The following is a 14969-nucleotide window of genomic DNA, read 5'->3' as shown; positions in this document are numbered from 1 at the left end:
AACATGTGATAAAAATGATTAGACTTAAATATAATAACGAAATATGAAAATACATTTAAACCTTAATCATAAGTAAAAGAAGGTGAAACATGAAAAACACCTGTAAAAAAAAAAGGATACACGAAAAGGGAAAAGGAACATGGTCATTGTGACAGTGCCAAACCTTAAAGCAGTTATGAGTACTTTTCAGAGCCTATTTATCCCACACAAACCTAACTTGTCTGTTTTGCCCATCCACTCGCACGTGCCATTGATCCACTTCGTGTAGCACTCCTTATTTCTAAAATCTCTTATATTTTTCCTGTCTTACTTCACTAGGGCTATTAATGAATTTGCAGCACCTAATGTGACCTACATAACCTTACCAACTAAGGGGGCTCATCTCCATCGGCAATGATTATGTAGGGTACTATGGTCATTCCAACATATAAAAAAAAAGATGGTGGTAGTTTGGATCACTGAGATGACTTTCTACTCACCTTATCTTTATTTTATTCCGTAGTTTGCGTTTCTTTCCAAAGGACGTATTCAGATGACAATAAAACCCAATACTTCTTATCACACCCTATATAAAAACTAAGCTAACGTCATCAAAACTTTTTAAAATACCACAATTTTGATTGCACATAACATTAATAAGTTTCTAAGCTCCTCCTCCATCTTAGACTTTCTGTATTTTTCCTTTTCAGAACAAAAATTATATACACAAATCCTTACTCTCTTATCGTTTAGCAGTAAACATGGGTTTATAGCAGTAAACATGGGTTTAGCAGTATATATAAGATAGGGTTAGTATGGTCATTGGAGTGGATGAATAGTTGTTGTGTGTGCAATTGATTAACAATGGATATAAATATGAAAAAATGGTGTGAAATAGAAGAAGAATAAGAAGATTAAAAAAGTATATATAAAAGGACATTATTGGTGGGGAAAAAAAACTAAAGGAAGAGGTGAAGACCAAAGAAGAGTGAGAGCGACAGCTTTCCTTTCCTCTCTCTTCTTCACTCTCTCTTTCTCTCTCTGTGTTTATCTGAGACAAGTATGATATCAGTCCCCCAAACCCTCCATCTTTAGTTTTATATTGTTGTGAAACCCGCAGTTTCTTTTTAGAGAACTCATTGCGGAAACCTCTTACTTCCGAGAACAACAAAAGAGAGAAAGAGACGAGAGTCATAGAGACAGAATTTGAGTGACCGCGTTTGTGTGTGAGAGAAAGAAGGAACTGTAGAAGCTATCAAAACCACCGAGGATGTCTGAGTGCTTTACATCTTTTCATACCCTGCAACTCTAAGAGGTACACATATGTGTGCATATATATATATATATACACACACACGCCACCAGATATGCCACCAAAGTTGAAAATGATAAGGAGGAGAATTTAGCACTCTCTTTCTCTTTTTTGAATTGTTTATGTATAGTATTTCTGGATGTTCTGGATTTGTTTAATTATTCTTCTTATTACTGATCAATAATTCAACTATTGGACAGAAAATAAGCTACTGAAGAGGAGGGTTTGGTTGTTTAAAAGAGATAAAGATGATGATTTTAACATGGGAATTAGAACACCGTCACATTCATCGAGGAGACTAGTACCACACACCATTGCTTTTCTTTTCGATCTTGGATTAATTGTTGCAATTCTATGTCCCAAGATTTTCAACCAGGAATCTTCAGTTTCCCGAATGGGTTGGAGAGAGGAAGGGTGAGTCCACAGCAGCAGATCCGGAGGGACAAAGTAAGGTTACAAGGAGAGTTCGGGGCAGCGCCATTGGTAGGGATAGAGGAAGAGGAACCGGTGTACGAGACTGCCGGGATGTTGTCGGAGATGTTCAATTTTCCGCCTACGGCTGCGGCGGAATTGCTGGAGCAGCAGCCTGTGACGGCCACGTTTAGGGCGGCGAGGCAAGTTGGAGAGTGGTACGGAAACAGACAAGGGGTGAATATGATGATGGGTGGATTGGGGGATTCGAAGAACCAAAACGGTGTGAATAACAACCAGCATCAACCACAGCACCAGATTTCAAGCATTAATGCTGACTCAGCAGCTGCCATGCAGCTTTTTCTGATGAACCCTCAAACGAGGTCGCCTTCCCCTCCTCAAACCCACGCCACTCCTTCTTCAACACTCCACATGTTGCTTCCCAATCCTTCTTCCAATTCCCTCCAAGGCTTCACTGGTTCGGCCGTGGGAGGGTCTTTTGGACAATTCACATGGGTTCCCGAGAGTGCTCATCAACAAGGAGGCGTGATGGAAGGGCAAGGTCTTTCGCTGTCGTTGTCTTCTTCACTGGAAGCAGCGAAAGCCGAGGAATTGAGGATGGGGGATAGTGGTTTTCTATTTTACAATCATCAACAAGGTGGTGGTGGTGTTGGAGCTGGTGGTTCTTCTTCTTCCACAGTTCAATTTCCGTACAAGAACAACAGTCATCAACAAGCATTGCATTTGCAAGGGGTGATAGGACACGACAACAACCAGCAGGGACATGTTGGGTTCGGGTCATCCTCGTTAGGTGTAGTTAATGTTCTGAGAAATACAAAGTATGTGAAGGCTGCACAGGAGTTGCTTGAAGAGTTTTGCAGTGTTGGGAGGGGTCAGTTTAAGAAGAGCAAGTTGAATAGGCAGAATTCAAACCCTAATTCAAATCCCGATGGTGGTGGTTCTTCTCCTTCCTCAAAAGATGCTGCTATTCCTCCGCCTCCTCCTCCTCTGTCAGCTGCTGATAGGATTGAGCATCAGAGAAGGAAGGTCAAACTTCTATCAATGCTGGACGAGGCATGTATTCTAATCTCTCTCTTTCTTTCTTTCTTTCTTTCTTTCTTTCTTTCAGTTGTTCTCCTTTCGCCTTCTCTCCCCATCAAGAGTCAAGGTCCCCCAATATCTTTTCCTTCTAAATTATTTGCTTAATTTAATCCATTAATTAATAGTGCATTATTTGTCTTCCAAATTAACAAGGGGATTATAAAGAACACGCTTCTCCTCTCCGGCCGGTATCTTTTAATTATTTTCTACTTTTGTTTAAGAGAAAGTAGAAAAAGGAAAAGGCCGGCTGGTATAATAGGGTTCCATTTCATAGGATCGGTTGGTAGGTAAGTGTTCCTTATTTTAATTAATACAAAATCGGTTTTTTAATCCTTCAATTTGATTGGTGGGATCACTTTACATTATTTTACTTGCTTTCTTGGTTTGGTGCAAACCATGAGACTGACCATTAGGAGAATACGTCCATCAGGAAGCGACGTCCCTTCTCATTAGTAATAGACCCCAACACAAGGAAGAAACCACTCACTCACCATATCTATTACGTACCAAGTTGTTATCAATGTCATATCATGGAAATATTGCAGTGAAAGCCATTTTTTTCATGTCTAAGTTGACCGGAAGAAATTCACAGTTTTTTTTTTCCTTTTCTTATATAAATCAAATTCTGCCTTTACTATTTTTTATTTTATTTATTTATGTGCACAAGACTATGAATTGGAGAAGGTTACTTCCAAAAGAAACCGAAGAGATATTCTTCATATCCTTGTTAATCAATATTTCATCGCATCCCTATTATTCCTTAGATGGCTGGGATTTATTTTTTTATTGTTCTACTCTTTCTCAAACAAAAATCAACCAAATATAAATACTTAGTTAGAAGACTTCTTTCACCCTGTCTAGTCCATTCATTTAACAATATAAACTAATCAATAATTAATTTGGGTGTTGGTCTTTCACTATTTGCATGGGTTAGTGCCCTTTTATCTAACTAATAATTATCCACATTTATTTCACATGAGTTGCTTTCCCTTATTAATGCTAAAGTAGGTTCATATAGCTTTTCACAAACCTCACAATGAATGAGTAAATGAGAGCATGCATGAACGCATCTTCCACCCTTTTCGTTTCTTATTTTTAGCTTTTGATATGTTCATTCATTCATTAATATGCAAGGTTGTGAATATTTGACGTGGCAAATTAGTAAAGGGTTTGTTTTTTCAGGTGGATAGGAGATACAACCATTACTGCGAGCAGATGCAAATGGTGGTGAACTCATTTGACCTGATGATGGGTTTTGGTGCGGCAGTTCCATACACAGCACTGGCGCAGAAAGCAATGTCTCGGCATTTTCGGTGTCTGAAGGACGCAATAACAGCGCAGCTGAAGCAAAGTTGTGAGCTACTAGGAGAGAAAGAGGGGGCGGGGGCCTCAGGTTTGACCAAGGGTGAGACCCCAAGGCTTAAGGTGCTAGAGCAAAGCCTAAGACAGCAGAGAGCCTTCCACCAGATGGGGATGATGGAACAAGAAGCTTGGCGACCCCAGAGAGGCTTGCCTGAAAGATCTGTCAACATTTTGAGAGCTTGGCTTTTCGAACATTTTCTCCATCCGTAAGTTTTGCTTCCTTCTCCTCTTTTCTCTCTCCATTCTTATTACTTATCATAACACCACAATCATATTTGCCTATTACTTTCACGTTTAATTACTTCTTCGCTCATGTGTGCTTGTACAATCTTCACCTAAAGATTGTGTTGGTACAACTGAAGAAATGAACAACTGAAATATATTTTGAGTAATTAATAAGATAAAATAAACACTGTGATGTAATGCGTAGTGATATATAATAATGGTCCTTGAGAGTTGAAGATAAGAGCCTGTACAGAATATACTGTGATAATTAAGAAGAGGGAAAAGCAGCTGGGTTTGTGTTTATTAAAAGATAATAAAGAGACAAAGAAAGGAAGGAAAGAGAGAATCTAAAAGCCATTATTTATGTGCCCTACGATCGTATAGATGAACAGTAATGCAGTAAAACTGCAGCGTCCTTGGATGTTGTCTCGCCAGCAAAAAGGTCGAAAGATGCATACAGCACATCACTGCTTTAACTACGATGAATTTCTTGGTATCTTTTTTTTTTTTTTTTCTGATATTGTTGAATACCTAATTAGATTACAGATTAAGTGGAAGGGTTGGGGAGGGGATAAAGTAGAGACAGTGATCAGTGTGTCCAGTAATCTGCTTTACTTCTGCCATGGCAGCTAGGACATAGATCTTTCTTTCTTTCTCTTAGATTCTCACGCCCACGAAGGGAAAGAAAGAAAGGTTTCAAACTCAGCTAGGTGTACAGAAAGCTCCGTGTCCCTTTACACAGTTAAGGCAGGGACTCTGATGTCATTTTCTGGTCTCTTTCTCAGGTATCCAAGCGATGCAGATAAGCATCTGTTGGCACGACAGACTGGCCTATCGCGAAATCAGGTTCATTCATTTCTTTTTTAACTTTAATCTCTGCAATTTATAAACAATCTTAATTAACTAATACTGAGTAAGACTCAAACTGACCACATTAACAAGACTAAGTGAAAAAGAAAAAAGAAAAAAGAAAACAATGAATGGAAAAGAAGAGGGACCAGCACAGAGTTCAGATGCAACTTACATGTTTTTGAGTTTTGTTTCTCTGGTTTTTTTCTGTCTCACTCTAGACAATGCTGGTTTTATTTTGTTTAATGTCACCTTTTCTCTTTCTCTTTTTGTTCTCATGTCAAAAACTTTGCTTTCTTATCTGAAGAAATACTTATCTTTCTGTCTAGTTTCAATTTAGTATTGGAATCTTTTACACCAGGACATAATTAATTCTGAAATTAAATGAGCAGAAGTAAGTACAGAATCAATGAGAGTTAGAAATAAATTTGTTGTCTTCAATTATCTTACTCTCTTCTCATTACTCCTTTCTCTCTCTTGTCAAACTGTTCCTCCCAACTACAAAGCATAGAAACCATAAATATGGAAGAATAAATGTAATGTATATTTTGGAGATCTTAATGTCTCTGCTAATGCCATGTTTCTTGTTTATGGAACTTCCTCCACTAACTTCTCTCTCTCTAGATATAGATAATAGATAGATATTGAGGGATAATATTATTATATTTTTGTTGATAAAAAAAAAACTATTATGATATTTTTATATCAAGATACACCCTTTATAAGTGTTTTTAACTAAACAATTTTACTTTTACTTAAATTTATATAATTATACAGTAGATAATATTTTATAATTTTTTTATTTTAAATTAGATAATTTTAAATTTTATTAAATTAAAATAGGATATCATTATTTGATAAGACACATAATTATATAATATTTAAAGCAAAAAATAACTACACAATTCCTTAATTAACTGTTCTTATAAAGTTATTTATATTGTATGTTTTAAATTTTGTATTTTATTATAAAAGTATAGACATTATTGTATATAAACGCGCTTATTTTCAGTAGTATATAAATCTATCTAAATTTTGTGTTTCGTATTATCATTGATGCATTTTTCTCTGTTAGCAAATATAAATTTTTCACTCTCAACCCAATGAACAGAAAGCAAAATTGCCCCTCTTCATATTTATTCTATCCATGCATTGAAATAAAAAAATGAATTATTTCTAATATTTGGTTTTCTATTCCTACTTTATCCTAACTTTTTTTTATATTATTTCTGTACAAGACAATACCTAGATACATTTTTATAATTATCTTTAGTGTTATTAATCAATTAAAATTGAAGTTTTGTGTCAATAGTCTATGTTGATCTGCAATGAAAACTTGTTTCTATCTATATTATGTGAACTCTAGATTTTGATGGAATAATGATATAAAAACACTTAAAAGAACTATGTTTTGTCATTGAATATTATTGTTTGTTTTTTCATGATAATCCATAATCAATAGTCTTGTTGCATGATATATAAAATGTAATATGTGAAAACTTGTAATTAACCTTTGTTGGGTAAATGACAGATGAGTGGTTGAGAGAAACTGGGTAGAGAAAAATGATTTTTTATTGAAAGACCAAATTTATTTATTTGACATAACTTAATTATCATTTTATTACAAGGATATTAAGTGTTTATAACATAACTTGTATTTTTTTTGTTTAGCTTCTAACTTTTTTATTAGTGAAGCAAGAATGTTAAATGCTTTTTCTTCTGTCTTATTTTTATTTCACCTTCTCCTAAATTAGATCTGTAGCAAACCAAGGTGCTAGCTAAGGGCTGGAGAAAAAAAAAATATGGCAGTTAATTTCTCGTGCCTTTCATATATATAATCCAACTACACCCTATATGCCCCTATACCCCATAGTCGTCAGGGAAATGAGGAGAGTCAGACTCATACAACTAAAACACTGTCCCTTCTTAGAAGAAACTGGTGCCGAATAGTTTCATCTGTTGTGTAACTAATCACATATAATCATTTTAAATCTGTCATCTTTGATGTCCTTTGTGTTACACCGCAGAGAAGATACCTCCAAGTCTAATCACACTTTATCACAAAGGGGAAGACAACAATGAGCCAGAAAAAAGGAAGCTCTTGTGTGTCCTTTTTCTTTTTGTATGATAATAATATAGTTTAGGGTGAAAACACACAGTGAAGGTCAACAATAAGGATTTCAGCTATTGTTATGAAGTCCTGAGTCTAAATCTCATGTGTAGGCATTCATGCATATTAGTTTACACTATGTTATACATGTTCCACTGTTGGCTCACCTATGAGATAATATAGATCATTGCTTTGATATAACAAATACTAGAGTTTTAAGTACCTTCTTCTTCGACCCTTTAATCATATTTTTAAGATTTTCTGAATGGTGCTTGATGTGTTTATATACGCGGAGATTGATGGGTGGAATGTGTTTGTTTCAGGTATCAAACTGGTTCATTAATGCCAGGGTTCGGTTGTGGAAACCCATGGTAGAAGAGATGTACCAACAAGAACTTAAAGAAGCAGAGAATACAGAAGAGAGAGAAAATAACCAAAGCAACAACAGCAATACCAGTGGGAACCAAGCACAAACTCCAAGCACGCCAGGAGCAGCTACAACATCAACAGCAACAACAGCTGCACCACCAACAATTACCACAACAAAGCCAACAGGGAAAAAATCCAATATCAATGCTACCGAAAGCGACTCATCACTTGTTGCAATGAATAGACAAGGCTTCTCGGAAAACCAAGGAAAGCAGTCCACCACCACCTCCACCACTATCATGGCCTCCGTCAGCGCCACCACCTCTGAGATTGCACCACCCGGATCACAGTGCCTCGACTCAGATCTGCCCCCACACAGATTAATGGCCACTGATGACACGTGTCGCTTGGTCACAGCAGATTTTGGGACCACATCTGCAAGTGCTGACATTGGATCCACACTCATTAGATTTGGGACCACAGTTGGTGACGTGTCACTCACCCTAGGGCTTCGCCATGCCGGGAACATGCCAGAGAAAACTCCTTTCTCTGTTAGAGACTTTGGAGCCATTTAAACTTCAATACAGTACTACTTCACATAATGATAATAATAATAATAATAATGATAATAATAATAATAGTAATATATAGGAAGATGCTTTATCACATTATATTATATATATAATCAAAAGAAAACATTTTTCCCCTCTTATATTTCTCAGTTATTCCTCCATCTGTCTTATTTTGCATTGTGGAAGAAGGACAGGAAAAGATATGAGAAAGGTAGTTTCGAGTTAGCTATTAATTAGGTGTAACCTTAATATGGTATCTATTGTATAAGTGTATAGCAGATTGTTTTGCATGATTTTTTCCCCATACATATGTACTACATTATTTAAGGTTTGTAGCTTAGTTTCACAGGACTTGATCTAGTTAATCATGAATAATAACTTTTCCTTTTTGTTTTTCACTTTAAGATCATGAAATGTCAAACCTACCAATTGTCCTTGTACAATTGTTGATTTTATTTCTATTCCTTGGACTAAGAAACTGAGCGCTCTTTCAAACATGAAAAGGTGTGGTAGTGGAGACTCCCATTGAATCGAATGACACCAATCACTGATAAATGTTTAAAGATGTGAGCCATGTGACTAGAATTATCTTCCTAGACATTTTCCCTTGAAAGTCTAAACACTTGTTCCTTCAGTATTTACTAAAAGAAAATGTAAATTTTCACTTTCCAAATGCAAATTTCCACATGAACATAAATATATCTTGTTCTTCATACCAGTCCTCTCAGTGCTCACAAGAGACATCCTTCAGAGACTCTTGAGAGCAACCTCAGTGCTCATATTTATAATGGAGCTGAATGAATCTTATTACATTGCATATTGTCCACTTATGTACCCTTCTAATTATTGTAATGAATGTTACTAAATTATTGTTGTAATGCAGGACAGGATATCTCAATCATGCATGTTCAGAAAAACATACAAATTGTGTGTGAGCCTTAAATTCACAATGGGACCACAGGTCATCTACCAATAAGGGAATTTAAAGTCCAATGCAAGTTATGGAGTCTCTGAAATTGAAAAGTCTGACATAGTGACCAAACTCTTCTTTTCCCGCTAAGTAAAAATGAATGTTGAGATTTTTGAAAACATCTTGCATCAAGTCTTTACAAGACAATAAAAACTGAAATAGTAAGAAAACTTGTAACTAGAAATAATATTTTGGTAAACTCATTCAAAATTAAATGGTGATAAAAATGATCCTTTTTGAAAGGTAGCTGAATGTAAAATTGCACTTAATTCCCATTGTGATAGACAGAAGAAAGGAAAGGCCTTCCATCACCTTTTCTAAAAAATTTACACTAGTACAAAAAACTTCATTAATGACTCCCTTTAAAGACGGTTAGAAAAGAACCATCGTAATAAGCGAGGCGGTGGCAGTTTCGTAAATATATTGAATTTTGTTTGGCTTTTTAACGACGGTTATAGCTTGAACCGTCGTTAAATGTGGATGAGGAGGTTTTAACGACGGTTCCCTACTGAACCGTCGTTAAAAGTGAGTTGTTTTTTTAATTTTTCCCTTACCAGCGCGCCTTCCCTCTCTTCATTTTCACATTCCAGTTTCCCTCTTTCTCTCATTCTCACCCGCACCCAGTACCTTCACGCCACCGCCAGTGTCGCCGCTCCACCGCCCGCGCGACCTAGCTCTCCACCCTAGACCTCGCGCTCACACCGACAACCACCGCGCCGCCCCTGCTACTCGCGCGCCCCTACTACTCGCGCGCCCCTGTGCGCTCGGTGCCGGCCCAGCTCCCCGCGCCGCCCCAGCTCCCCGCGCCGCCCCAGCTCCCCGCGCCGCCCTAGACTCGCGTGCGCCCTAGACTCGCGTGCGCCCTAGCCTCGCGCGTGCCCTGCCGCGATTAGCACTCACCCGCGCCGCCTAGCCTCGCACGCGCCTTGCTTTGCCGCGACTAGAGCTCACCCGCGGCCCCCTGTGACCAGCGTGGCCTCACGCTGCCACAACCCTGCAACCAGCGCCGCCCCGCTCCACACCAGCGCCATCTTGCTCTACCCCTGCGACCAGTGTTTATATTTTGAGGTTAGTATATGTTTATTTATTATTTAATTATGTATTAAATTTTGATTTATTATATTTTGAGAGTGTTTGTTCTGATTTAGATATTGATTTTATATATTGAATGTACTAAGTCTGAGTCCGAGGGTGTCCGACCTTCGGCAATCTGAATTTAGTTTTTCATGATTAGATATTGATTGCATATATTGAACGAATTTATTCTGAGTCCAGAGGTGTCCGACCTTCGGCAGTTTTGATTTAATTTTCAATGATTATATATTGTTTTGACATATTGAACGCATTGGTTCTGAGTCCGGAGGTGTCCGACCTTCGGCATTTTTGTTTTATTTTTTCATGATTACATATTGAAAGTATTGGTTCTTAGTTTAACAGTTCTATGGATCGGAGTTGGATTAATACATCACGAATAAGTGATACTTACGAAAAAGGGGTGGAAGAGTTCATACAATTCGCAGAACATAATGCCGTTAGTTATAATAATGGAGTAAGGATAAGGTGCCCTTGTATCAATTGTTTAAATGGAAGGATATTGACTGTTTCTGAAATTAGAGAACATCTTTTGTGTGATGGATTTTTGAAAAGTTATACGACATGGACGTGGCATGGTGAATTGTTAGACTTGCCAAGTGTGCACGGAGGTTCGGAGGAAGTTCATTTCTCAATGGATGATAGATTAGAAGACATGATTCGTGACGTGGGAGCAGAATCATTTGCTAATGTAGTTTTTGAAAATATGTCTAATGATGCAGAGACTCCTTTGTATCCTGGTTCAACTAACTTCACACGATTATCAGCAGTGTTAAGGTTGATGAATTTGAAGGCAATGAATGGATGGACCGACAAAAGTTTTACAGAATTGCTTCAATTGCTTAAGGACATGCTTCCAGAAGGAAATACCTTGCCCAATCGAAATTATGAGGCGAAAAAAATACTTTGTCCAATGGGTATGGAGTATAGAAAAATACATTCATGTCCTAACGATTGTATTTTATACAGAAATGAGTATGAAGATTTAAGAAGATGTCCCAGGTGTGGTTTGTCACGCTATAAGGTTAAGGTTGGTCAGAATGATGAAATTGATGAATTGACAAAGGAAGGTCCTCCTGCTAAGGTTGTTTGGTATCTTCCGATAATTCCAAGGCTTAAGCGTTTGTTTGCAAATGCAGATGACGCTAAAAACCTTAGGTGGCATGCAGATAATAGAAAATGTGATGGATTACTTCGTCATCCTGCTGATTCTTTGCAGTGGAAGAATATTGATAAAGAATTTCCTGAATTTGGAAAAGAATCAAGAAACTTAAGACTTGGATTGGCAACTGATGGAATGAATCCCTTTGGAAATTTAAGTAGTAATCATAGTTCATGGCCCGTTTTGTTAGTGATTTACAACTTACCTCCTGCGTTGTGTATGAAGCGCAAATACATGATGTTATCTATGATGATCTCTGGTCCAAAACAACCTGGAAATGACATAGATGTTTATCTTAATCCATTGATTGAAGATTTGAAATTATTGTGGAATGAAGGGGTTGATGTGTTTGACGCGTTTAAAAATGAATCTTTCCGATTGCATGCGATGTTGTTTTGTACTATCAATGACTTCCCTGCATATGGGAACTTGTCAGGTTATAGTGTGAAAGGCCATAGAGCATGTCCAATATGTCAAGACAAGACATCTTATGAGCAGTTGAAACATGGAAGAAAAACCGTGTATCTTGGGCATCGTAGATTTCTAAAGAAATATCATCCGTATCGTCGATTGAAAAAAGCTTTTAACGGATACCAAGAACATGACATTTTTCCCACTCCCTTAAGTGGTGTTGAAATTTATGAAAAAATCAAAAATGTTAATGTGACTTTTGGAAAAATGAAGAAGAAGCAAACGGTGAGTGAAATATGGAAGAAGAGATCAATCTTTTTTGATCTTCCGTATTGGTGTAAGTTGGATGTTAGACACTGTCTAGATGTAATGCACGTAGAGAAGAATGTGTGTGACAGTCTAATAGGAACACTTCTGAACATTAAAGGCAAAACAAAGGATGGTGTGAATGCACGTCTGGATTTGATTGAAATGAATATACGAGAGGAATTGGCACCGAGAGAAGTTGGTAAACGTACATACTTGCCTGCAGCGTGTTACACTTTGTCAAAGAAAGAGAAAACAAGTTTTTGTGAATGTCTTAAAGGTGTTAAGGTACCACAAGGCTACTCTTCAAATGTGAAGAGTCTTGTATCTATGAATGATTTGAAACTAATTGGCTTAAAGTCACATGATTGTCACGTTCTGATGCAACAATTATTACCAGTGGCTATTCGTGGAATCTTGCCCAAAAATGTTAGGCATACAATCACTCGACTATGTTCATTTTTCAATTCCATATGTAGTAAAGAGATTGACTCTCAGAAGTTGGATGAACTTGAAGAAGAAATAATTGTTATCTTGTGTCAACTCGAGATGTTTTTTCCTCCATCTTTTTTTGATATTATGGTACACTTGGTTGTTCATCTTGTAAGAGAAATCAGATTGTGTGGGCCAGTTTATATGCGATGGATGTATCCAGTTGAACGATACATGAAGATTTTGAAGGGATATGTGAAGAATCAATGTCGTCCAGAAGCTTCCATTATTGAAAGATACATTTCAGAAGAATCTATTGAGTTTTGTTCCGAGTACATGTCAAAAGCCAAATGTATAGGAGTTCCTGAAAAAGCTTGGCACTCTCGTAGATTCATAAGTAAATCTTCAAGAGGTGTACATGTCATAAGCAAATCTAGAGAAGAGGTTCTGCAAGCACACTTGTATATCTTGAATAACACTGATGAGGTGTTACCATACTTAGATACACACAAAGACATTGTCAAATATAAAAATCCAAGACAATCAGAAAAATGGGTGTTAATTGAGCATAACAAAACTTTCATGTCATGGTTTAAGCAACAAATAATGAATGATCCATCAGCATCTGAAACATTAACATGGCTTGCAAACGGTCTCAAATTTGATGTTTTATGTTGTTCTGGCTATGAAGTAAATGGTTGTTTGTTTTACACAAAGTCTCGAGATGATAGGAGTACAGTGCAAAATAGCGGAGTCACCTTGGAGGCAGAGTCTATGCAGTTTTCAACTGCAAAGGATCAAAATCCTGTTGTGGGATCAATGCCTTATTATGGTGTCATAGTAGAGATTTGGGAAGTTAATTATACCAAGTTTACTGTACCTGTTTTCAAATGCAAGTGGGTTGACAATAAGACTGGTGTCAAAGTTGATGAATCAGGAATGACTTTGGTTGACTTTCGAAAGATAGGTTATCATGACAAACCATTTATAATGGCACATCAAGCTTCCCAAGTTTTCTATATCCAAGATCCTACGTCTGACCACTGGTCTGTTGTGCTACATGGAAAAAAACAACATAATGACCCAGAAGATACAAACAATGACATTTGTGAGATTGAATCACTTACAAGAACGACCATCAATAAAGAGTACGAGGATGTTGCTGATGTTGTACATGCAACTCGAAATGATCATGATGAAGGAATATATATTTGTATGTACATGTGATTCATGTTTAGTTTTACAATATATTTCATTTTTATTATATTTCATATTCTTGATGCTTATTATATTTTTTTGATAACAGGAACATGGCAGATGATAAAGTTTCCCATTCAAAAACTGGTAGAGGACCTACAAGATTGAAGAATATGTTTAAGAAGATTAGTAAAGATGACAAAATACCTTTGTCTATTGATATCCACACTGGTGTGCCCACTGGGCAACATGCAAAGAAATATAGGAGTTATCTCGGAGTACTTTCTCGTGAAAGGATCTCTATCTTAACTCATTTAACATTTATTATTACTTATATATTATATAATGTTATGTATTCTAACATGAAATCTTATTATTTTAGTGCTTACTCTGGATATAATATGTTGTGTGGGAGGAGAACTTCAAACGCACAAAAACTCACTTGGATGTACCTTAAGGTATTTAAAGTATATTTGTTCACTTAATTTAATGTGTTTCACTCATTCATTTAATACATTTATTTTCACATGCAGTCCAACAGGCAACCTCAAAATTATGAGTGCGGTTATTATGTTATGCAGTGGATGTTGACTATTTTGCAAGCTGAAATTATGAAAGGTTGGGATAAGGTAATACCTCAATACAATAAACACTTTAAAATTTGAGATTTATTAATCATGCACTAATTCAAAATATTTCAAATGTCACAGTTGTTCAACGACCAACACCCGCTAAATTTAGAAGCATTGGAGTATGTGAGAACAACATGGTCAAAGTATTTTGTAACCATGTATAACACTCTAGTATAGATAAATCATTACAATGACAAATTTTTTCATATATTACCAAACTTTTTTGTATTATGTTATAATTTGTTGTATGTAATTTTTATATTTAAATTATGATTTGAAATGTTTTTATTTTCTGGAATTGAAAACTTTATGCAGGTTATTTGAGATTTTTTAAAAAATAAAATTTTTTATTTTTTTTTAAACAGTACATATAACGACGGTTCCACTTGGAACCGTCTTTAAAAGGGACACTTATAACGACGGTTCCTAGAGGAACCGTCTTTGAAAGTCACGTAATTTTTTTTTTGAAAAAATAGA

The 14969-nt window shown here is 36.5% G+C and overlaps 2 protein-coding genes across 2 annotated transcripts; both read left to right on the top strand.

The window, feature by feature from the left end:
- Positions 1–932: 932 nt before the first annotated feature.
- On the top strand, positions 933–8688 carry BLH4 (BEL1-like homeodomain 4). Its single transcript, XM_068611320.2, has 5 exons — positions 933–1294; positions 1492–2776; positions 3986–4371; positions 5176–5236; positions 7673–8688. Exons 2-5 carry the CDS (start codon positions 1646–1648, stop codon positions 8291–8293), a joined length of 2199 nt encoding a protein of 732 aa, XP_068467421.2. The 5' UTR covers positions 933–1294; positions 1492–1645; the 3' UTR covers positions 8294–8688.
- Positions 8689–10701: 2013 nt separating this feature from the next.
- Positions 10702–14669, top strand: LOC150028937 (uncharacterized). The gene is made up of 3 exons (XM_090299381.1): positions 10702–13869; positions 14442–14489; positions 14571–14669. The coding sequence occupies exons 1-3, from the start codon at positions 10702–10704 to the stop codon at positions 14667–14669; spliced, it is 3315 nt and encodes a 1104-aa protein (XP_090155507.1).
- The last annotated feature ends 300 nt before the right edge of the window (positions 14670–14969 follow it).

Source organism: Phaseolus vulgaris, chromosome 2 (genome assembly GCF_051622355.1).
Source record: "Phaseolus vulgaris cultivar YP4 chromosome 2, ASM5162235v1, whole genome shotgun sequence".
Classification (NCBI taxonomy): domain Eukaryota; kingdom Viridiplantae; phylum Streptophyta; class Magnoliopsida; order Fabales; family Fabaceae; genus Phaseolus; species Phaseolus vulgaris.
The sequence above is the reverse complement of the archived record's forward strand: the minus strand, read 5'-3'. Positions and strand labels throughout refer to the sequence as shown.